At 37.8% G+C, this 25,863-nt stretch overlaps 1 protein-coding gene across 1 annotated transcript; it reads right to left on the reverse strand.

Annotated features, from left to right (window-relative positions):
• Nucleotides 1-1,681: 1,681 nt before the first annotated feature.
• On the reverse strand, nt 1,682-25,863 carry HABP4 (hyaluronan binding protein 4). The gene is made up of 8 exons (XM_058823701.1): nt 25,572-25,863; nt 14,830-14,974; nt 13,903-14,064; nt 13,642-13,713; nt 11,796-11,879; nt 4,949-5,117; nt 3,260-3,436; nt 1,682-2,227 (listed from the first exon to the last, which is right to left on the reverse strand). Exons 1-8 carry the CDS (start codon nt 25,861-25,863, stop codon nt 2,171-2,173), a joined length of 1,158 nt encoding a protein of 385 aa, XP_058679684.1. The 3' UTR covers nt 1,682-2,170.

A 25,863-nucleotide genomic window follows, 5' to 3' on the forward strand; every position in this document is an offset into this window, starting at 1 on the left:
ACAATCTGCTAACCAAAAGTGACAAGTCCTTTAAAGCATTCCCCAAAGAACCTATTTGTCATTCTGTTTTGAAAGGCAGATCAAAGTCAGAAGAACAGTAACTTTGCAACAGCAGGAAGGAGATTGAAAAATAAACAAATCTCTTGGCTTTCTTAGAGAACAGTCAGAACTAAACTGAATGCATCACAGCAGATTGAGCCCAGTAGCACAGCATAGCAAAGATTTAATTTTTAGTAGAAAAAGGGAGGGTTACTTATATGAACACTTTCCTTAGCAAAAACAGGTCAGTGGAAGAGAAGGCTATATTCAAAACATGACAGGAAATAGAAGGAAGCCCTGCCAAGAAGCTCTTCTCATCTCTATGCATTCACTCACCCCAGCAAGTAAAAATATAAATAAAAATTCAGACACATTCTTCCTTGTCCAATGGGAAAACAGGAACAAGAAGGGAAGAGCAAGCAAAATATACCAACTACCCCACAGACAAAATCACTTATATTCCACATTGATTAAATTGCCATTTTTGTCAGAAACAAACAACACCTGTAAAAAGGGCAGCATCAGGTAAATCTTAAACTGCAGTGATTTCAAGTAACACCTCGCGACTACAAAGTAAAGGAGGTGTGCATTGTTTCATCCTGTTCAGTTACTCAAATAGCAGCAGCATGGGTTCCTCTAACACCAAAACTTTGCTTTTGCACCTTCTTCCTACTGCAAGTCAGAGCATCTCTATGCCACTACAATGAACTTCTTGCAGAGTAAAAAATCTCATGTTACAGCACATTGTTATATAAGTAATTTAACAATACAAAAACAAATCCTTTGGGCTTACCTACTCTGCAGACCATCTGTTTGGAGCTTACAGAAAAGAGTCTTTGTAGGATGACTACATCCTATTTGAGTAAAGCCTTATCAGTGAGCAAAGTCTTCAAAGATTGTGAGTACTTTTAGAGCTTACTCCAAAGAAAAACTTTTCTTCTAAGTTTCATCCATTATTTATTTTCAAAGGAGACTGCTTAGAGTTGCTTAGAAATGAGGCACAGAACTGGAAAAACATGGAAGGTTTACAGTCATCTGCTTTCCCAGAAAATTTAAAGAATGTGTTCAAGTTGAGCAGGCATTTGAAGACTCTTGTGAGGCTGACAGCTACTTCCAAAATGCCCAGTGTGCTTTTCCGCTCATTTCTTTCTGTCATCACCTCTGGCACCATTTTCTTGTTTCTCTCATATCTCCCAGAATGGCTCTCAATGTCCCCTTGGACAGGGAACAGAAAATCTGGCTCAAGTATGTTAAAGCTGCAATGAAAGAACATCGCATCTCATCCCCAACATCACAAATTTCTTGGTAAGGCATTTAACATTTTAGTTTGTAGTTGCTCTTGCTAAAATTAAAAACTTCTTTAATAATTTAGTTCTGTCTTTAGATTAAAATTCTTATTTTACTTAATCTTCAAAGTAATTGCAGACTATCTTGTTGCTTAAGCAGGACTTAGTTAGGTGTCAATTCAAAGCACCTATGCTGCCTTGATTTTAAAGATCACTTCCATTTAGAGAGATATTCACTTTTTTTGGTGAGTACAAATTGCTGTTTAGGGTTTGGGTTTTTTCCCCCCACTTTTTTTCTACAGACTATATCCAAATAGCAAAAGCTTCCACCTACCACTCTGACTTCTTAAAATAATACCTCAAACCCAAACCAATGTGCACTTTTCTTTATTTGTGAAACTCTGAAAAACTGACACTTTTGATTGTCTGAAATATACACTTCACTCAAAGGAAACAACTTTCAAATATACAGCGAAATTGAGTCCCAATTGTGGATTGTGTTGTACAGTTTATATTTCATCATGGTGTCATGGAGAACTTGATATAATCTCTATATATATATTTTTAAACACTCTTCCCTTTTAACTTCACTTGAAGCCAAGTAGGGAAGTACTGTAAGCCTTCCCATAGGCTTTCTAAATGGAGGCAGACATTGGAGCCTGTGACAGGATCCCAATCCACCCATATCTCCAGAACACAACTCTATTAGCAGACAGCTGCAATCATTCCACACCAAACACTCAACTTTCCAGAAGGAAACTGGCTTCCTTAATCCACACCAGCATAGAACAGGTCTCTTCACAGTTACAAAGGAACTTTGAGATACCACCATTCACGATGGGTCCTCAAGCTAACGCTGGAAAATCCTCAGGATCATCAGGATTTGGAGCAACAAGCTGCACCTAGAATGGAAGAAAAGAAGTCTTATAAAAATGAATAAATTTCAAAAGTATCTGACAGCTATGTATATGTATTTTACCCTCAAAAGGGTTCATTCTTCTACTCAAATGCTACTACTACTAAAGGCTACTTCTACTCAAATTGTATCCCTCACTACCACAAGGCTTTTATCTCAGAATTTCCAACTGCTATAGTTTCTTTTCAGTGTGAATGTTTTTATAAAGCTCCCTGGAGAGAACCAGAAGGTCACAAGTTCTGCAGCACTGAATGAAAGAAAATTTAAGCAGTCTCAAGCAGAATACAGCATATTTTTTGAAGTAGCATTACTATATTTTTACATTCTAGAACTACCAAACATATTGGGTTGTCGTTTTGATCTCTCTGATCTGTTACCATAAAGAACCTTTTTCTTACAGATGAAACAAATGCATCAACACTTCCATATTATTCTGAAAGTTCCTGGTCTTAAAGCATTTTAGTCACAGTAAAGTTTCTGTTAGTATGAAGAATAAAGAAGCCATTTTCCAGTGTACAAATGTTTTTTTTTATTCCAAAGGAAAAGGTAAGTGAAATTTTTATATAATGGTTATATTGAACACATGAATCGTCCTGTAGGATCACAGATTTACTGATCTCACTGTTAGTAAACAAAGTATCACTGTATCACAGAATTTTTTCAAAGAGATACAAGCCTCTAGTTATTTTAATTACTTCCCAATTTATATAAAAACTAATTGCATCCTTTCCTCTAGTTACCATTACAGCATCCAGTAATCGGACCTTTTGAAATGTATGTGTTAAAAGTTGGGAGCCTGAATCAGTATTTAATTTCAAGTAACATAATATGGGCCAGGAACTCAATATGCATGACAACGTACTATGAGACAGGAATTAAAAACAAGTCTATCACTACAGAAATCAAAATTCCACGCAAAAGGGGCAGGACACACACAAACACCATCAACAACAGAAAAAACCTCCAACCAAGCAAAAAAACCCCAAATGAACAAAACCACCACCACAAAATCCATTACCATTACTTCTGGTCGAGGTACTGTCTCTTCAGGTCTTCTGCCACGACCACCTCGTGCTCCTCTGAATCCATGGCCAGGGCGAGGAAGACTCCCAAAATTAATATCCAGCTGAGAAGTTATATCATTCACTGGTTTTCGAAAGACATGAGAATTATCTTCAAAGTCTTCTTTTTGCAACTAAAGAGAAGATCTGGTTAAAGTCCACAGTTTTCCATGTATGAGCTTCTCCCCTCCCAGATACATATTCACACTTATATTATTGACTAAGCAGCAGATGAACCAAGATAGCATCTGGAGTAGAAGACAAGCCTTAACTTGTACAGGATTTTAACACAGATGAGGTAATTGCAGCTTCCCAGATGCCTGGGAAATGCATTCTTTGTTGGCTCAGAGATTCCTGGTAACAAAAGCTTCCGTACCAACTCCATAATACTGAAGAGGTTTGTCAGAAATATAAATCTAGGAGGTTTTCAAAGAGGCTAGAGCATCAGACCTAAGCTACTTACTCCTACAGTTATGTCCAAGTAATAGATAAAAGGCCATACCAAAGCTACTTAATCGATGTATTCCTCCTACATGCCTGCAGCTATGAGATCACTGTGGTTTTAACTATGTGTTCCTAATAGCTAGTGCATGTCAGACTATTGCCCAGCATAACTAATGAGGACTGTAGTAATGATAAAGTCTGTTAACTCATCCCTTACAATGATGAGTCACTTATTCAATGTCTAATTCAGGGATTTCACCTCCCTGTGTTACAGAGTTCCTGTAGCTCCTGTTCTGTGTTCACTTTAACAAGGTCTCTTGATACTACCAGAAGAGAAACTTTACAGGCAAAAGGAACACGTACCTGCTCTCTTCAGAGTTTGTGGAAGGTATCGCCCCACCCCTACCACTACCTCTCAGAAAAGAAAGAGGGGATAATGACAACTCTGACCTAAAAAGTCTTACTAAAAAGAAGGCAGACTCAACAATCTAAAGTGATTAAGCAAGTTTTGAGATTATTATTATAACTAGAGAAGAGGTACATATTCGTAAATGCATGTAGACTTCAAGGATCAAAATTCCATCATGCTAGACTTTATGCACATATTTCTGTGACCTCCAAAATCTGAAATCTAAGTAAGCTAGAATCTGAAAGAAGCTTCCCCTTCTCTCCTCAGAACTAGTACTTCTCCATGGAATTTCAACCTAAATAACATTATGGAGTGAAATTTAAGAGGAAACTGGGAGGCATGCACACTACAGCACCACAAGCTCTCCAAGATTAGTTCTAAGAAGAAGGACCCAAAAAAACCACACCCTAAAAATCCAAAATTCGTATTTTCAAGTGCACATTATGATACACACAAATGCATACTGGCAAGCAAGCTAAGCGGGATTCAAATAAGCCAAGTTTTTCTAGCAGCATTACTAGAGACCTATACAGTGGCAGCAGCTGAGCCATAAAGTAGAACAACTTGATATTTTACATGTTTGCACAGAAAGAAGGGGCGATGATGTCAGACAAAGACAATTGTCACACAATTTAAAGCCAGTTTTGGGGCACGTGTCATTGCAATGATAAAGCTTAGATATTGTTCTCTTGCCCATTCAGATTATACTAAAGCTAGTGGAAAAAAAAATAGAGACAGTTTCTCATCCCTGGGCATAAAGGAAGGTTGACAGAATTCCTGAGACAGTGCTTACATCGTCGCTATATTTTGACTTGTGAATCACCACTGCTTTGGGAGGAACAGTGGATTCTGGCTTCCGGATATTGAATTCAGGCTTTGGTCGATTCCGTTGCTGAAGATTTTTCCACTCATCTAATGTCATTTCTTGAACCACTTCTTCCATTGGCTCTCCTTCAGCAGCTCTAGAAGTTGACAGTTTTAGAGTAAAAAACTTAAAAAAAAAAAAACAACAAGATAAACAAGAGCACTTACCTCATTTAACTACTAAAGTAAGGATACTAAACAAAACATTTAGAATGTTTCCCACCAAATTGTCAATTTCACTTACTCCTCACAGTAACTTCATGTGATAGTTTCATATTAACGTAACTTCGAGTATATATTTATGTACTCTGAAATTAATAATATGAACAAATGCTGTCTGCAGCTTCCTGTATTAGTACTCATCCAGTCTCATCCTGAATTCAAGCACTTAGATTCTAGACAAATTATTCTGCCTTTTGATCTGGCATATTCTTAACCCTACATTTTAATAGTGGATCTACCCATAGTAAATATAGCCACAGTAAAAAAAAAACAAAAAAAACAAAACAAACAAAAAAAAAAAAAAAAACAAACAAACAAAAAAAAAAAACACAGAGCAGTTTTAAAACACACCAATTGCATGGTTTCATTGCCTTGTACTGCACAATGACAATATGAGGTGAACTAATTTTTTAGTGTAGCTTTCAGTCATCAAAAATGTTCACCATATGATGATCACACCATGGGATCTTACAGGTAATTATTAACATTTCCTTTGTTAATTTCACAAGATGCTTCCTTGAATTTTTTTGTCAGATGTAGCAACAGACAGTATTTATCACTTGGCAAAAATCAGACTAATCCTAGTCAAATTATCATTTGTCACTAAGTACAATAACTATATGTTCTAGAAAACCATACAGAATACATCAGAGGCTGCCTTGCATATTTGTGAACTGTAAAGACAGAAGGTTTTATGTCTGTAATACATAGAGATAAGACAAGTTACATAAGCAAAAACCTTCCCTTCCACTGATCATGCTTAAGTACTCTTCTGCCACTTTTCTGCTGCTGATCAAGACAGGCCTGGCCAGGACACCAGGTTTTAGAATACTACAGGTATACATTTAATGATACCTACAGAAAGCTACCTACCTACTAACCAGACATCACATACAGGGAGAGCACAACTTCCTACACCACCATAACTGTCTGCTGCATAAACAAGTGAAATACCATGACTTGTACAGGAAAGCCCACAATGATTACTCCAAGATGCTTGAGAAACCATTTCTCCTTACATAGAAAACTGTTATGTGCTACAATAGCAGTTGGAGTTGACTAAGTGTTTCCCTAACAATGACTTTTCTAGAAAGCCCCTTCATTAGAATCTGTCTTGTGGGAGAATGATGGATTTGGTTTTCTGCATTCAGTCATAATTCCACAGTACTACCAAAAAATTATAATTTCCCCAATGTAAATATACAGTTTATTAGGTGCAAGTTGGAACTTTTTTTATCATGGAAAGATGCAGAGTCAAATGACAATCAGTGACTGTGTGTATTTTGTTTTTAAAGTTGTACAAGCAACTCATTGGAATACACACAGTTTTTGGGACTGTACTGTATAGAACTAGCCTATACGGGAACAGGCCTAGTCCTTCTTACCAGATTCTGCACCAAAGCATTCATATTTCTTGCCAAAATTAGACAGTATTTTTCTAAACACCCAGCATATGAAAGGGAGAAGCAGAACTGAACACTAAAGCAACCCTTGATTTTAGTTCTAGGATTAACATAAGTTAGTTCTAAATTCACTTCACAGAAGAATTTGACATGCCTTTATGCCCTGTTGTTTTGAAAATTCCAGCTTTATCAACCAGAAATTCAAGGTTAAAAGACTGGTAGTCAGTCTGTCACTCCCTTCTCATTATGATCTGAAACTGTATTAGAAGGACTGTTAGGGAAAAAAATAGTTTACTGAGTTAAATAAAAAGGATACTGGTGAAAGAAGCAGCTACTTCTGGAAAAACACCAACAGATATTGTTGCATCTGTAAGAGCACTAAGAAAACATAGCCCCAAAACCATTTCAATTTGTTGTCCTCAAGAGTAAGAGGCCAAACAACTTCTGATCAATTATCTGAAGTTTCAGTTTTGGGAATAAGTGTTAGAGGAATTAAAGAGAAACATAACTAATAAAAGAGTCTCTATTAGACTGATTTAATTTTTTCCTAAGCCGTATCTCAGTAAATTGCATGTCTGAATTTTGGAAGTCTTTTTCCTCCTCTTCCATGAACATTTCACCACATTAGAGAGACAATGTTTCAGTCCTTCGCAAGAGATGCAGAAAGATGCAGAACTGACAGCAAAAAGTACTTGAGAACTATCTATCAATATTTCAATTTGCAAAAGCAAGCCAAGAATGCAAATGGGAGTTTAACAGTGTAAAATAATATTTACTGCATTTTCTGTGGCACAAAGATTGCCCAAAAGAAGGGCAATAGTGCAAGTATTCAAGAATACTGAACAGCTTCTGATTCAGTGGTATGAGATGCTAAAGCGACCCAGTGATTTGAAAACAAGCAACCAAAACAACAATCACCAGAAAGTCCCAAGAACAACTAGAAATACATACACTCAGACAAAAGTATCAGCCACCCAAACATAGAAAGAACCACTAACAAGGCAGAAGTTCTGAAGGAGAGACCTCAACTGCCTGGATTGTGCAGGAGCACTTCACTCAAGTATCTGCTCCTTCTTCATCAACACAGTATGTATCGAAACAGCTGTTATTGCTGGCAGGGTGGAACAAAATCTCAACTGAATAATGTCTTCTACATGGGAACAGATGAGAAGTCCACAGTAGCGCTGCTAGACACAAGTCTGAAACACCTGATGCACAATGGGGAACCCTTTAAAGATGTGCAAAGGAAATGTACATAATGCTAAAAAAATTTTGCATATCCATTACATTAAGGCAAGAAATCCAGGAGAAAAAAAAAAACTAACATAGCAGCTTCTATTTTTTTAAGTATTAGAAAGACCATCAGGGGACATTGAAATCTCCAGTAGCAGAGTACATTAAAATCAACTGGACATGTTTCAGAAGCAACAATTAAAATTGATCATGCCTTGGGCCCAAAAGACCCCTTTCAGGTCTATATTGTTATGATCATAAGAAAACACAAGGACATTTGACCACACAGCAACTTGATCTCACAAAAAGCAAAGACAGCTATTCCTTTCAAAAATATACATACAACAAAAACATCCACTTGCCAGTTCCAAAGGAAATACTTGCAGATTTACGCTGCAAATACTTGGTTTTTTCAACTGCAAAGTATGGTTTTGGTTTTTACTCCAAAGGATGGTTTTAATTGCTAGGTTATTAGGGTACAAATTTGTTTTAGGGTGTCAAGACTCTCAAGGGGAAGCACCTATGAGTGAAGCACACCAACAAAAACCTGCATACCACATTTTGGACGGAAACTTAATTGCAGCAAGTTATTTTGGGCACCAAGCCAGAATGGAAATGCATTCTGTATCTTACTTTCTACCTTCTAACGTTATACATTTTTAGTAACTGCTTAGTGTGCATTTTCATTTATCAAATTAATAAGCTCCTTGGCACACCAGCAGTCATGCTTACAAAACACTGCCAGACAACTAAGCACAACCTCTGGACATGAACGAACTGAATTTACAATGAAAGTCCTAGCAAATAACTAAATGAGAGCCTTCAGTAATAGTTCCTACTGCTTCAGTGTCTCCAGTGGACAACAATAACCCCTTAACTATGCCTTGATTGCTGTGCATACAATAAAACAAAATACCTTTGCTTTTTGCCAGAAGGAAGGTAAATGGAAAGGAATGCCATTTAGCTCAGCTATTCACCTATTATTTTCATATTAAAAATAATGACAGCAGGTCTCTCTCAGATCAGTTTTTCATCATTATTCAGCTGCACAAAGCAAATGCTTAGCTTTTATCAAGAAGTCAATGACAAGAAGCTTTCCAACTAAGCATTATTTACAAGAGCATTATCACCAGCTATAGAAAAGTTTAAAGTTAAATAAGGTAAGACCAAACAATTGTACAAACTTACTATGGAAGAAAAACACTGAATCAAATACTTATGAAGCTCTGGCCTGATCTAGGAAAAGCTTTCTACCACCATTAAACAACAAAAAACAAACCACAAAACAAATAAACAAATGAGATAAATAGCCAAAACACTGAAGATAAATTGTTAAAGCTTCCTATTAAATAACCAATATGACACATAGCTCCACAAAAAGGAAAACTATCACATGAATAAAAAAGTAAGAAAACCCCACAAGATTAAATACAAGCTCTACAAATACCTTTAGGAACAGCAGTTGATTAGCCCATGCATTGTACTGAATGAAACCAAAAAATATAATTTGAATTGGTCAACACAAGTGTGTTACATTGTTTGAACTGTGAAAAGTTCAACCAAAAGCAGTTGTGAGAAAAGTTTATGCTTATGCACGACCTATTTATTTTATACAGGGTCAAGGTTAGGTTTTGCTTTTGCAGCAAAAAAGCCCCCATACTAGCATGCAGTTTGGGATGATAATAACTAGAGATAAAAACTGTTGATACACTCAAGATTTGAAGATATGGGAAGAAACACCTTGACTTACATCACACAAGCATAAAAGAAACTCTTATCCAGCAATATTCTGCAAATAGAAGCTCAGGAATAGCAAAACAGAGTCTTAAAGGGAAGACCCCATAAGTCACAGAAACCCACAGAACCTCTTTTCCAGAGCTGCATGGTAATTAGCCAGCACCACATCAGAAAGCTCCACACCATCTTCATGCAGACAGGTTATTCCCAACTTCCAAGATTACATTTTTTTACTTGTAATTTTAAATGGAAACACTTCAGACTAGAAAGAGAATGAGAGATGAAACAACCCCAAGTCTTCAATCTCTTTCTCAATGCAAGCACACAACTGCAATAAAGCAGTAGAAAATAAATGGTTACCTTGCAGTCACTGCATTTTAGCGTCAAAATGAGAATGACCCTAGCAGCAGCCCAAGCAAACACACAACCCTGTATACACTGAGGCTGTAGCAAAAGCAGAAGGTAGCCTAATTTGTGTTATCTGGACAGCAGGGGCAACCTAAGCATGTCAGACCTTTAAGTACATCCTGAAGCCTGAACACCATAGCCTACCAGCTTCTGCTTTTAAACATTAAAACAACTACAATTCCATCTTACTAAGGTATATGCCATACAACCATCCCTAATGACCTAGGCACTATTCACAGAATATCTCCTCTTTTAAAATACATAGGGTCACCAAGCTGACACCCCCCAAAAATTAAGTGCAGGGAGATTTATGTAACTCATGTTTTGTATATAGATTTGTAAGCCTTCAGGACAGTATTTGTTGCCCTGAAAGGAGTACACAGTGCAGAACTTTGCTTGTAGGTTACTTGCTTTTTTGAATAATTTGAATTTCAGTGGACTATGCCTAAATTAATCTTAAAAAAAATATATAAACAGGAGTAAAATCTCCAGAAAGGCTCCCAGTCTGACTGAATATCTAGTGATCTCTAAGAAAGAGGAAAGAGTTAAAGATAACTGGCAAATTCTGCCGGAGGCCTTTTCCACTGTACACACTTCTCATGTCTTAAGCTCTACAATGAACAGATATCAGGACATATCTACAAAGAGCTTGAATTGAAGTAGAAACAAGTACAAGCAGGAAACAAACAAAGCAACCAGCAACTGACAAAATTGAAATTTTAAAAAAGCTGAATAACTGTTATCATATTTAGCTAATACAGTGTATTTTTGCCACTGTACCTACACTGCTCACCTGATTTGAATTAGCCTAGAAACATTTTTTCAGTCGTAAGTCATTCAAAGACAGATTTCCCCCTGGATATACAGCTTTACCTACATATTAAAACCACCTCTAAAATTAAAAGAATCAAAGTTATATCAACTGAACATCTGACAAGGAAAACAACCTGAACATATAAAACAGGTTTTGTCATCTAGTTAGCTTTATAATTAATAAATTAATTAATAAATTAACCTATATCACTAATATCTGGAGCTGCTCCATGAAGTAAAAAAGGCTTCACAGCAACAAAAGAGGTCGACATACTGCACTGACCATCTTTCACTCACTAGGAGATATGCACCACATGCTCTTTAATTATTCTTTCAATCTGTTACTTAGACAAGACTGTCCAGTTAGTTTTCTTATGCCAGTGTTCACTTATTTGCTGTGACACTGATTAGAATGAAAGCCACAAGACAACGGGGACATTTCTCTCTCAGTTTCCCTAGTCTAAGGCTCATGGCATTTCCAGAAAGTTTTTCCAAGTTCTACCATGGCCTCTCAAGAATTGATGATATCTGCATGATATTAGTGATTGGTGAATAGAAACTTAGAGTAGCTCAGCATATTTTAAATGTGTTTGTACAATTGCATGGGCACCTCAAATATCTGTTGTCAGAGAACAAAAAGCATGGTTGTTTCTACAAATTAGAGAAGTGGAAAAGGTAAAACACAATATGTAGCTCCTCCTTAAATCATCACCAAATCTTTGGAAGTTAAGCATCACTGTGCAATTAAATGCAATTTCCAACTGTAAAAATCAAGCTTTAGTCAGAATAAGGGACATATTTTCCATACTCACAAATACAAAACAAGCTTTTCTATTTTTAAATACATGCACTAGCAAAACTTCACAGTTCACATTTCAAGTGTGCCCCTCAATACAAGTACATCAGTAAGAGTTAATTGTTTCCTTTGCATTTAGACAGAAAATATTTGTCTGACTGTACTTGCTCAGAGGCTCTCCTTCAGATGTCCCTGGCTGTTCAGGACTTTCTGCGGTCTCCTCCATAGATGCAGTCTGCTCCTTCCCACTAAAACAGTAAGCAAACAAACCAAAACAAAACATACAAAAAAAACCAAAACAAAACTATGGTCTTCATGACTCACACTGGAAAAAAAAAAAAACAAATCAATACATTATTTCTTTTACCAGAATTCCCTGGTAAGGAGGGAAAAAAAAAAGGAAAACTCTTTGATCATAAGCAGAAAGATATACTAAGTGACTAGTTGAGCCATTAACAAGTATATTTTGGGAATAATGGGAAAAAATCCTATTTCGCTAAAAAAAAGAAAAGCATGTATGAAGATGAAATAATTCCATTATGAATAATAATCATGATTAGTATTAATTGTCAGTATAACACTGACATTTGGAGTTGCCTTTTTGCTTCTTTTAAAGAATTAAAGTTTGTATTTTCTGTAAAATGGACTTTAACTCACTGTCAAATGACAGCAGGAACTTATTTTCATTCCAGTAGCAGGCATACATATTTTAAATTAACACCTTTTAGCTTCAATGCATGATTACCACAATCAGGACACAGACATGCTTTTAGAATTGTTCAGAGAGCTTTAATTTTATGTCACTTCTACCACATCACAGGAAAACATTGGTAGAAGTTCTGATGCTATTGAACTTAAAAAACCAAAAAAAACCCACCTCAACTAGGAAGAAAATATGTAAAGGCCAATAAATACCTTGTAAGTTTATGAAGCCTTCCCTGATACCCTACAGAAGACAGTTTTCTGCCAGCTTGTTTTGCACTATCAGTTCAGAACAATGTTAACCTAGCTGATCCTTTGAAAAGCCAGGGTACCTAAACCATCTACTCTTAATATGAAATTCTGTAGGAGGGAGAGAAGTTAATACAACTTTCAGAAGAATTTGGAGTATCAAGACCCAAAAATTATTACACATAAAGGCCATATTTTTCAAACTTTCAGCATGATTGTCTGAATCCATTGACTTTTAAAACTAGATTTGATTTTAAAATAAAATTTTATTTTTTAAAACAATTTTGTCAATCAATGTGTATGTGGCCAAATATATTTGCTACAAGTTCAAGTTACTACTTTTTCTCCATCATTTAAAAGCCTTCAATTAAAGAGTTCTAGATGTATATGAGAACAAAAGCTACTGGAAAGAGCAATGTATTGCTAGGTACAAAGAATGGATAAAAGCCAACATAATCAGTGAGGTTTCACAAATCTGAACAGAAATCAGTACCCCTAAGAGATATACAGAACTGAATGGAAAAGTCCTGATTTTTTTACCTCAAAGTGGCCATTAATCACATTATGCTACTGATTTTTCTATCACTTTAAAATGTACTTCCATGGTACAGTCAACTGAATATTACCTGCAGAACCACACTGGAATGTACTACCATTTTGCAATTTAGAAATTACCCATAAAACTCCAGAAAAGAGACTAGACTTTAAACCCAGTAACAGAGTTTGAATCTTAAAATTAGCATTTTGGAGCAATTCCATTAAATACCATTTACTTGACTATTGAGAAAAATAATAACTTATTTCCATTAAAAGACAACTCCACTCCAGTCAAAAGATTCTGGCTGTCTTAAGTGAACAAACATCATCATGCCTTTGCTTCAATTTAATCTCACCATCATGAAGGAGCCAAGTTAAAAAAATGTAAAATTACATTAATTACAACAATAATAGAAAGTGATGCTTATAAAGCTCAAAATGGACAAGAAACGGATGAAAATGATGATCTAACCTAGGCCACAGAAAATTATGATCTGTGATGGGCACAAGTATATGACATACCTTATACCATCTGTCATTGTTCTGTAGTTGCAAGGTCCACCTCCACCCTTTTTGTCACCTGCTTTCACACCTCTAGAGAGGAAAAGAATTCTATGAGTTAAGGAGGTTTTTGCCTTTTTATGACCTCAAGCTAAAACCAGTACTGACTTTTTGCCAGCCAACCTGGATATGGAAGGGAACAGAATACCTAAAAGAGAGAACTGCAGTGCTGACTATTATTTACTTGTATACCAAGTACGAAACAGCATACAGAACACTTACGTTTTACCATTCCCACTTTGTCTTTCTGGTTCACGTTTTCTTCTTTGGTCAAACCCATCAAAACTTCCAATTAATCCACCACCTCTTCCTCTACCTCTCATTCTGCCTCTTCCCCCACCACGGCCTCTTATTGGTCTTTCATAGTCTAATCTTTCCACTGGTCTAAGAAGAAGGTAATTAGTGAGACTTTTGTTTTTATAGAACAATTAAGAAGAAAAAAATCATATTGTTATGTTTGTGCAGCTATGGGATACATCAGTATATAACAGCTACAGCACAATTTGTAGAGTGCATCTTTGTACAGTACACACTACAGCTGTTTGGGTTTTGTCATTGAAAATGGACAAACTGAACTCTAGAGGAATTATTACAGCACACAAACAGAACGATCAGCAGTTATTAACACTGAAAACATTACAGAAACTAAAGAAAACATTATAAAACAGTCAAGTCTTCACAACTTTATATGCAATAGCTCCACCATCTAAACCCATATTTATATGCAACTGCTAAAATTTCAGACAACTTGTTAAATATCAACTATTATGGTATAAAGTAAGAACAGCCACATTCTGAAGCATTAAGGGTTAGGTGGAATCTTCTAATATTTATGAAGAAAAATCAACATGCATTCACTGTCCAAGCAGTAAATTCCAGTTTGCAACCTCCTACATGTTCTGCAAGGCTTGTTATGTGAGCTCAGAAACTAACATTATAAATATGCTGCTGACTAGGGGGTACATTTTCAGATCTTTAAATTTTTCAGTTTTGCCTTATATTGCTAACATTCAAGAAAAAATGTACCAATTCAACCCCCAAGGAAGGTGAAACTACAGCTCTTACAGGCGTGAAGTAAGGAGTCTTGCAAAAAACCTGCACATTAATATCCTCTATGAGGGATCTTAGTTCTCTCTGCAGGATACATACCGTTCCACTGAGAATTCCACTTGTCTTTGTGCTCCATAGCAGTATTTCCTGAAAGATGGTCTCCATTCAGTTTTGTCCTGTTTCCCCTCCGTGCCTCTGTTACTGAACCCTTGTTGTTCTCCATGCCTGGGTACTCGCTTTGGGCCTACACAAACACATGCAGGGACTACTGACAGCTCAACAGTAACACAATTGCATTTACCAAACTACTGACTGAAGTGAGCTGGCTACACATCCAAACCCAAATCCACTAGAACATTAAAACTGCTTATAGCTAATGTCGCCAGACACTGTTTGCTTGAAAGACATGTACTTACTTTACCTTCTGTGTTGATGAACCTGCAAAATATTATGGGTTTTGAAAGTCAGAGATTTCTAGAAAAGAAAGTCTAAGGAAAAATCTCATTTTGCTCACAAGTCGCAGAGGAGAAGAACAAAAACTGTTTCTCTCATGTTTTCAAGGATCATGAAAGTGTAGCACAGGATGAGGTGGAGAAGCTTCAATGGAAAAGACCAATTGAAAGATGGCAGCAGAAGCAATGAAGGCGAGGGAAAGAGAATGACCCCTTACAGATAGGTGTTGATTGTGAACCAACACACCTCCTGTCAGATAAGCTCAGTTTAGAAGTCTAAGCCTCCGGGTCCCCTAAGCTCATGGCCACAGTATCAAACAACCAGCACAGGGTCACCTCCTCACACTGCTGCTTTGTAGAGGAAAGCACCATTCAGCAACACTAAAGGTCACTGAGTTCAGCTGGCAGAGACCCAAACAGTGAGTAGGAAGACTTCAACACCACTGATTCTAGAACATAAACATATTCCAAGATAAAATATACTTAAGCTTTTTAGAGTTTTATTCAGCCATTGTTGCAGTTGAGGAGAATCGGGTTGGGCAGAATGAATGAAAAGAAATCGTGAATTATAATAGAAAAAAAAACTGAAGTTTTACACTCAACCTGTATACATCTAGCAGAAGATTACAGTTCTTTATGTGCCTCCTTTCCCGTTTTCCCAAATTCTGTTCTCCCTCTGGGACCAAGATCTCCAGAAGCAAGCCATTTTGTCTGCTAGGCCTCTATATTTAAACCAACACCTTTCTAAGCCAACAGTGTAAGGCAATCAAGTAAGGAACAGGAGGATTGGTCTCAGATCTAAGCTACTGTTTCCACAGGAAGTATTGAACTACCGTGGAATGCTGAGCAGATTACTGAACTCAGGTTAGCGGACAAGTGACAGTCCTGGCTACCTCTGTTGCTACAACATAGAGAGAAAAAAGGCCATTTTATGTCACAATATTAATATGCAAATTAACTCATAGCCCCAGAGAAATGCCCACATCAGAAGATTTTTGATCAAAGCTTAGGTGGTGAGGATGAAATCTAACACAATTTGTAAAGAGAAAGCTTCAAAGAACTATCCACTTGGTGAATGTAGTAAATAAAGCTTTTTGTTACGCAGTAAGAACAGTCATATTTGTACAGAGAAGATAGTGTTATACGTGGTACAGAAGCAACTCCAGCTCTGCTTTTCTTTAAACTACAAACCACCTGACATAATACATTCCAGTAATTCTCTCTTCTCAGGTTTGAAGTTACTTGACCCTCAGAGCACTGAGCATATTTGCATTACCCGAATTACGATGTAATCTCTGCATAAAGGACAACTTTTGAAATCAGTTTATGAGTAAGCTTTTCAAATCAGGACAGTTTAATACAAAGCAAAATTACAGATGATACAGAACAGTACATGCTGTTGGGAAACATCTACTCTACACACATCTCAACTACACTACCAGCTATGTAAAGGTTAATTCTAAATTGGACTCTTGCTTGGGAAAATTACTACTAATTTCTGGTGTCATTTTAGTTGTTTTGTTTGGATCTGAATGTACAAAAATGCATAGAAGACTATGATGCTATTTATTTTTGATCCTCTCTCATTGGCTATCTGAAGCATCAATTATTCTAAAAAGACTCCTTTGGCAAGAATGCAGTAGTCAGAATCCCTACATATTTAGTATTAACCTCAATTTCACCTTGAGATTCAAAGAGCTCCTTCAAACTAGCAAAATAATGCTAAAAAAAGAAGATGCAGAAGTAATTTTAAAAACATAGTATCTCATTTTATCACCCAGTACTGCTTATAAGTACTTCAAAACACCTTCAAAACAAGTCTCCTTGTCAGACATGTCAGTATATTGCATGTCAGCAGCACTGAGCGTACTGGATGGAGCTGTGTGTTCTACTCCAATTTGAGTGCCAGGCTCTCTCACTTTGATTTTAACAGGTGGCTTCATTTACTGCAGATGTATTTTAAACACTAGAAAGTCTTTTACACAGGTAGTAAGTGCCACAAAAACATCTTTAATTGGTTTGACAGACATGAAGTAGTGGATTAAGGCAGTATGCAACACCTGTCTCTCTCTAGTAGGACAAGTCACCCTTGGGGCAAAAGTTCATGTAACCTGCTTGTGAATCAGTTCAAAAAGACAGCCCAACTTTCAGCTCTGCATGTAAATAAAACCAGACTGGAGCTTGGCAGCAGTGATAGCATAAGCTCTACAATTTTAATCCTCTGCTATGTCCAAACACAGACTTGGTTTAATTCACAGAGCCCAAGGGCCATCTATCCTTTGGGGGACAATAAAACAAGGCATCAAAATCAAGACAAAGCATGAGCCATCTTGTACATCACTAACAAAGGACTGGGGTACATTTTGAATGCTTGGTTAATAACTACCTCTCCAAACAGACGCAAATTTTGTCTGCTTGCTTGTCTATATAATCTGGTATGCAGGTTTTCTTCAAAACCACACAAAAGAAAAAAGCTTTAGAGTTCTGTGGATCGTCTACTTGAGGCCTTACAAACACATTCTGAAACCTGAAGATCACTCTTTTCTAGTTACCTAGTATAGCCTCTCTTTAAAGTGGTTTTTCTGTGTCTTAAAATTACATATGTAATCTGTATTCACCTGAATGTGTCCCACCGTTCCCTACTTCACCACAGCTTTCCTGGATTGTTACTGCATCAGCCCAGTCTGTTGGCTAAGCTGCCTATCACTGTACTTTCTAAACTGAGGAATCAGAACAGAGATCTGTGTTTCAACAGACTTAGCTTTTTTTTTCCCCAGAAGAAGCAACTGAACTATTATTAGCAGGAAAGAATCTGTAAATACTAAAATTACCAGGTACTAGAACTAGACAGTGCTAAAGAAAAAAGCTCAGTTGTATGAGAGATATTGTTAAAACTCTAAATCATACAGAGCAAACATACTTAAGTAGTTTTCACTTTCCCCACAATAATACTTCACTTTTAGAATTACTTTTGCTAACACTGCAGCACTTAGATAAAAAGACTTTCTAGAGAACTGTTTTTAATAAGTATGTACACAGAACTGGCTACTGGAAAAGCAGAAGTTATACTTTTATAACTTGCATTGTTTGGTTTCCCAGAAACTGGATATCTATGTATTAACAGATGGATATAAAATAATGCAGCAAAATCTAGCTGCCTTTCCAGTGTTGCTGTCTAGCTCTCAGCAAGTTTCTCCATCTATATAATCCATCTATATAATCCATCCTCAAAAACTGAGACTTTTGCTTGGAAAGAGGTATCTCCAGGTTTTGTGGTTCTTCACTCGCCTGTACTGAGAGAGTGTGCTTTCACTTTTTTTAAATTTTTCATTTTACACATTTTTTTTGTAGAAAGCCTTGACTTCAGACAAACACCACAAGGAGCCCAGTTTGCAACTGCTATGAGGGACTATACACTAAAGCAGAAGCCTTGCTGTTTCTCCCACTTCCTAATGTGACAGTGGTAGCTGGCATGCAATTCCAGGTAACTGCTTACAAAGAACAAATTGGGAAAAGAGTGTTTGTGGAAGGGTCACATTGACAGAAGACTCCCCAGCATAAAAAGAGACCTCTTACAGACCTGAGATACAGAATTGCATTTGTTACCTGAATGGATAGATCTAATCTTTATGGGAAGGAGTGTGATCACCAAAAACATACAAAAGGAGCTAAAAATACCAGAATTGTTGAAAACCACAGTCACAAAGCTGTGGAGAAAAATCAGCATTAATGCAGAACTGATGCTTGGGCTTAATCTATAAATAAAACAAAAAACAAATAAACAAATAGCAAAACACGCCCAAACCAAAAAAAAAAAAAAAAAAAAAAATCAGAACACCACAAAAAACCAACTACCAACACCCGCCACCAAAAAAAAAAAAAAAAGGAGGAAACCCCTTTCAGCTTTAAAAGAAGACTATCCTTCTTCCCAGTATACTTCAAAAGGACAAAGTAGACCCAAAATAGGTCCAAGGCTATGGTAGAAATATCTTGACCAAACAAAGTAACAAAGAAAACAACTGTGAGGAAGTTTTTAGGCACATTAGGGTACTGAAGAACCTAACTACCAGGACTACGGCAGTTAAGTTATCAAGGCAAAGAAAGTAGAATTGGAATTTGGAGAAAGAAAGGATATTCCAAGTTGTAAAAGGAATAGTAGTTATAGATCACATAACTGTGTAACGAAAGTAGAACTGATGCTTAAACAATATTATATACAAGCATTGTCCCCTCAAAAAATGAACTGTTATGAATTTTACATCATTAATTTAATTATTACTACTTTAAAAGGATGCTGAATTCAGCAGCTCTATTTGTTCTTTCCAACAGTGAGCTGTATCACAATTGCCATAAGGTGTTTCACTCCAGCCACTTATGGACAGATCTGTAAAATCAGCCTCTACAGACCTTAGATCTGATACTGTTGACCAATGGATCTCCATACTATGCAAATGGAAAACAACACGGAGGCTATGCATTAGTGAGAAACTTTGAGGCACTTGAAACTGAACTTCTACAACCCTTGCTGATGACCCAAGAGGCCAGACTAATTGCATTAACAAAAGCAGCCTTGTGGTGACATGATCAGCAAGTGCCACTATTTATATTGAGTCTAAGTAAGCCTTTGGAGTGTGTCATGCAATGGGTAAGCTGTGGAAAAATGAGAGTCCCTTGCTTCAGCAGAAAATAATATTTCTGCAGATAATATTCCTGTAGTATACTCCTGAGCTCATACAAAAGGCTCCAACAAAATGAAAAAAAATAAAATAACTCAAACTTGTTGTCAGATAGGTTTATAATGGCCTGAAGCTTAGGAGCAGTATACTTTGGGATATTATGCAATGTTGGGAAACAGCTTTTCCCAACATCTAAGGTTGACATCAACAGGATTAGTGTTTGGCAAACAATTACACCTAGGATGAACCTCTTGGAGATCAGTGGTTGACTCAGTATGCTAAATCAATGCAAAAAAGCTTTGAGAAAAAAAAAAGTATGCCCAATGGTATTACTGAAGTATTAATTAAGGTATTTTCACAGACATCCAAATTAGAACCTAAATGGAAGTGGTCACATACCACCCTACCATGTACTTACTTTGCTGTTAAAGCTTTAGGATATTATGCCTGTTACTTGTAATAACATCACATGTGACATGGAGAGCAGTCAAATGCTTTGAAAAACTTCATGAGTTCTTTCTGATAATAGTGGGAAAGCTTAATAAAAACAAAGGGAGGACTGTTATATACTGAGCTTAGTTAGCTGAATTCTTTTATCTAAGTAGTTTTGCTTTGCTTGTGCTAAGTGCTGAAGTTTTAGGCCACAAGCTGCAAACTTTTACCTTGAAATGCTGAATGAGTCTTCTACTATTGTTCAGCTGCAATGAAAGGAGGCTCTGAGAAGAGTGCAAACTAAAAGATTAAGAAGTCATGGCTATCATCAGAACCTGCAACCCATCCAGATAAAGACAGCTGCAGAAGAAGAATGTGATATGAACAAGAAGACTCCAAAGCAAAAATCACCATTGGAGTAAGATGTGCATGCAAGGTGTGAAGTGTGCAAAGAATAGGAGCATTGGTTGTAAGAATAAAGAAATACCTGGGATTCTGTACCCTAAATCCCTCTGGTGAGGCACCTAGCTTGAGCTGTACCTGTTGCAATACCACAAAATTATTAATGTTTTTTCTCCCGAAACTGGATGCTAGCTGTGGGAAGCCTAGGGTGAATAAACTTCTTTAACAACTTATACATAGGCAACTAATCTTTCTTTATAAGAAAACTTCATAACTGGTAATAGTAAAAGGAAATTTATTTTCACTCAAACACTTATTTTGTTATATTTTAGAGAGTAAAAGAATTAATACTCCAAAAACAATTTCACTTTCTCCCCTTTGAATGTGTGTGATTCTAATACCAAACTTCAAACAATAGCTTCAGCTATTGCAAGCAACACACCAAAGAGACATATGGAGTTAGACTCCATCCAGTGCCAATTTGTTTTCATGCATGCCAGTGCTTGCTGAAATACAGAATTGCCTACCATAGCTTTCCTTTAGACAATCCTTATGGTACTGTAGTTGAAAGAATGTTATCAGGATAAACTATTAAAAAATAAGAAAATCACAGTCAGTCTAAGATAAAACTCCATAGAAAATTCCACGCCACTTTAAAACCACAGCTAAAAACTCAAAGGCACAGTATTTAGGAACTATATATAAATGTTACCAGAGTCATCATATGTATAGGAAAGAAGAAAACCTTTTAGAAGTATTAGCAACAAAGGTTTAGAGATTTCAAAAGAACAGAGAGTATTACTGCAGGATCAACAAATTTAATTTTCCTGGACTGGTAAAGAATGCTAGCTCTGCAACTCGGCCTTTTGCATAAAGAGCTGGCAAATGCAGTTTGGTCACTGTGGTAAGAATGAACTGAGTTAACATCGAGTGGTGCAGTTATAAGAGCTGCAACACCTACAACCAGCCTTTACCCAAATCCTCAGCTAATACAGTCTAAAAATCACAAAACAACAGTCCAGAGAAGAGAAAAAATATACCTTTAAGGTCAAAAGTATAGGTTTTGGTAGACAGTTGTTGGGAATTTAGACTAGAGACTGGAAAAGTACAAGGCCGTGGCTAATTCCAAGTTCTGCACCTGCGAGATAGCGTGTCCTTGGGCCTAGCTGAGTATGATAACAACAGTGGACAGAGACGTGGGAAAGAGGGAATGTAGGCCCAAAGGAATGAGGAAGAGTTGATGGTATAGTTTAACCAATAGATCGCTTGGCTTACAGAATATTCATAAGCTTATTACTTGCTGTATAAGTGTCTGATGCTCTCTTCAATAAATGGAACTTGCTTATCACTCATATTGAGTGTCCGAGTCTCCCCTCACCGACAAATGGCTCATCCCAGACAAACGGATGATTCTGCAACAGACAGTGAAATAGAAACCCATTTTCTCCATAAAAAACAAAGCTTAAAAAGTCATCTCCTTAGAGTTGTGCCATTTCATAATAAATAGTTTGGATTCTAGAGTTCAAAGTACTGCATTCTCTGGCAAAGTCCTCTCAGGAGGTTTGCTTCAAATTGAAAATATCTCCAGAAATTTAGTAAAACCTGCTTTGAAAAATTCAGTGAAGAATTACATTTGAAAAAAACAAAACAACAAACATACCTTACAGAACTTTGTGACTAAACCTTCCACTCAAACACTAAAACATAACACCACAAAAAAATCTCTGACTACGGTAAAACTCCTTATATTGCAAGATAGAAGCCTAGATGTGCTTTGAGTCTTTAGAAAGACCCTTTTTCACAGATTAAATATGCTTAAGAAATAATACTAGAATAAAACAAAAATCATGAAACTTAACAAGACTTTTTGTAGTACAAACAAGCAAATACCCTAGCAACTAGATAAAACAGTCTGGAAAGGTCCAAAGTAGGGTTATGAAGATGATCAGGCTGCAGAATATCTAAAAGAAGGCTGTGAAGGTTATGAAAAAGTTGGTGAGTCTGCCTTATGAGAAAAGGCTATCCTCTTCCCAGGACAAGGCTTCATATAAGCCACATCACAGTATCCCGGTATTAGAAAGGCTACAATGATGAAGGCTCCTTTCACAAGGAGTCCCATGAAAGTGAGCGGCTACAGTGGGGACAAGCTGCACAAGAAGAGATTTCATCTGTGTTAAGAATTTCTTTGTGGCGCTACCTTATGTTGAAACAACCTTTTCACAGTTAAACCCCCATCACAGAAGGCTTTCAAAATGCAACTCAACAAGGCAGCAGATGAGGTCTTCAAGGCTGCCTTTCCTAGGAAAGGTTGGACCAGACCATCCTTCCAACATAGCCTCTCAACCCTATTCTGTGATGATTCCAAAAACACTAGTATGAGACAGTGAATTCCACCATTTCAACTGTAATACTAGATTCTGATTCTGCTACTCTGATAGATCTAGATGCTATTTTTTGGTGTTTTAATTACTAATAAGTACAATGAAGTTAGGGGTAGTTATGCCCAAAATCAGGGGGGGGAAAAAATCACTAAGAAAGTCTAGAAACAAAGTCTTAAGATTGGTATGTTTTTCTTTTTTTAATTAAAAGTTTAGCAATTAGTTTAACAATTTAGTAATTTTGATCAATATTATTTATTTCCCCAAACAGAGATACACTCTTCTAACAATCCATCTGTTATTAGAAGCTTTATGCCAAACTGTGGGAGTGCAAGGAGGTTGGTCATTCTCAACTGTCAAGTTGATAGCACCCTGAATCTTATATAAAATATAGAAGTTTTGAACGCTACATAACAAACCAACTTTGTATGGCACCAATAAAGAGCTGACCCACTCCCATCCAAAAAACCTCAAGATTTTTTACTCAACATGACACTTGCTTAACATTTGTCAGCTACATCATCATTTATGTATTCACCCTAACTCAGAGGGTTCTCTGCCATTCAGAGCAGACTCACTAACGCAGCACATTCAAATGAGGAACACAGTCAAGGCCAAGTCATGACTATCCACACTGGTTTAGCATCTTAAGCACTGTACTTTTATAGTCCTTACTTCCTAACGAGCCCAAGACAAACACAAAAAATCCCAAACAGATGCTATGTTTAAAGAACAAAGTGTGTGTTTTAAATATAGAAGAGAAATAACTCTTCCTAAAATAGATCTCAATGCCCTTTCGCTAAGGCTACTATAGTCAGCAGTCTTTTCTCCATTTTAAATCAGCAGGAAATTGAAACAAGGTGCACATGCTTGTTGTCTCTGTATGAGAAAAGAGATTTCTTAACAATAAATTTCTGCATTAATAAGAAATTTCTGCAACCAAGGTTGCAGAGAATAGTCAAAGACAAGCCACAGAGGCACTGTGTATTGCCAGGAATGGTGACACCTATGGGCAAGCGGGAGGCAAAGGATTGTCTTCACACACTACTGTGGTAAGTTACTGCTAACCACCAGATCTTGTTCAAGAACTTTTTCATCAAAACTTGAGACTCTGATGTTCACTGAGCAGACTCCTGCAACTTCTGTTGACAGCCACAGTAAAGTAATTTTAAATAAAATAAGCTGTTATAGTCTGAGTACTGGTCTTACGAGACTAACTCACATAATAGCAGAGAAATCTCAAAAAGACTAGTTTCATATAACTGCCCATAAAGACAGCGAAAACTTATCTTCCTCTACAAAGGTGCTCATTATCCAGCACATATTTAGCATTGAAGATTCTCTGCTCCACAAACTGCTAAAAATACGTCTACTAACTGCTGTTGGGAAGTGTGTAAGACTGTAAGCCTAAGCAATAGAACTGGCAACACTGGCAACAACTTGATGGAGCAACAACCTAATTCAAAAGCCTTTTCCTAGGGCATTAAAACACACAGTACCATTACCGTGAGTTTAACAGGAGCTTTTACTACAGGAAGAAAATATCTTAATAATAGATTATGTGTTAGGCTTCATTGCTTCCTGTAGGAGAACGGGAACTTACAACTCAAGAGTGTGAAACCACAATCTTCCGTGCAAAGATTCTCAATATTTAGAAACAATCCACCAGTTCTCAGATACTTTAGATACTGAATCCAGCAACCAGAAGCTCAATACCGGGTAAGAAGTAACAATCAGACTAAGACCAGCAATCAGCTCCAAATGCAAGAAGCTATAGCCCACAGAGCCTCCAGCTACAAAGAGGACTGTGAGGGACATTCTAGTACAAAACCCAACTGAATCCCTCTTTCCCCAAGCAGTACTACGCATCAAAACCTAGCAGATGACCACTCCTGAACATCGGATGAAGAGTTACCCCAGGAAATAAGGTTTTATAAAAAGGCCGGCTTACCAATGCAAGCTCAAGCCAAAATAAGCACAGATCTCTGGAGACGACAGAACTCTGAAGACACCAAAGGGCCAGAAATCAAGCCTGGAAACTTCAGACACTGAAGGATACTGTCCAGGGTGACAAGCAATGAAACGCAGCAACAGGACTACTAAACCACTATGAAAGCTGTAGATGCCACAGCGTAGGAGTTTATGCTCTTGCACTTGTCTCTTGGGGATATTGCTGAAGTTTTCATTTACATATTCCAAGGCCTTCTCGGCTGAGAGTGCTCGGCAACATCGTGCCGTGACCGCGCCAAGCGTCACTGCTTGCTCTGAGGGGACTTTCAGGTGCATTCACCACGACGACCCCATAGGGAACCAGGATTTTTCAGCCCCGCCACGACAGCGCTAACCCCGCCACGCCACGGCTACCGAGAGGTCGGCGGAGCCCGCAGCCACCCACGCCGCGCCGCGGGGCCCGAACCGGGCACCGCAGCGCCGGGAACCGCCTTCCCAAACCGGCCGCCGGTCCGGCCCGCGCCCGCCCCGCCGGGGTGCTGCCCACGTACCTGGCTGCGGCGGCGCCGCAAGGTAGGGTGCAGGGGAGCTCTCCGGCTGCCTGCGCTCCTTCTGGGTCTCCCTCTTGCCGCTGCCCGCCCGGCCGCCGGGCACGGCTCTCTTGGCGACGGCCGCCTCCTCATCGCGCTTCTTCCTCTGCTGCTGGCGTCGCTCGGCCTCGCGCAGGACATCGAACGGGTCCGACTCGTCGTCCAGGAGCTGGCAGAAGCGATTGGTGACGGAGCACCCGAAGTTCTCCTGCATGACGGCACCCACCGGGCTGCCCGCCAGCCCCGCCATCAT

The sequence above is a fragment of the Ammospiza caudacuta genome, chromosome Z (genome assembly GCF_027887145.1).
Source record: "Ammospiza caudacuta isolate bAmmCau1 chromosome Z, bAmmCau1.pri, whole genome shotgun sequence".
In the NCBI taxonomy this organism is placed as follows: Eukaryota; Metazoa; Chordata; class Aves; order Passeriformes; family Passerellidae; genus Ammospiza; species Ammospiza caudacuta.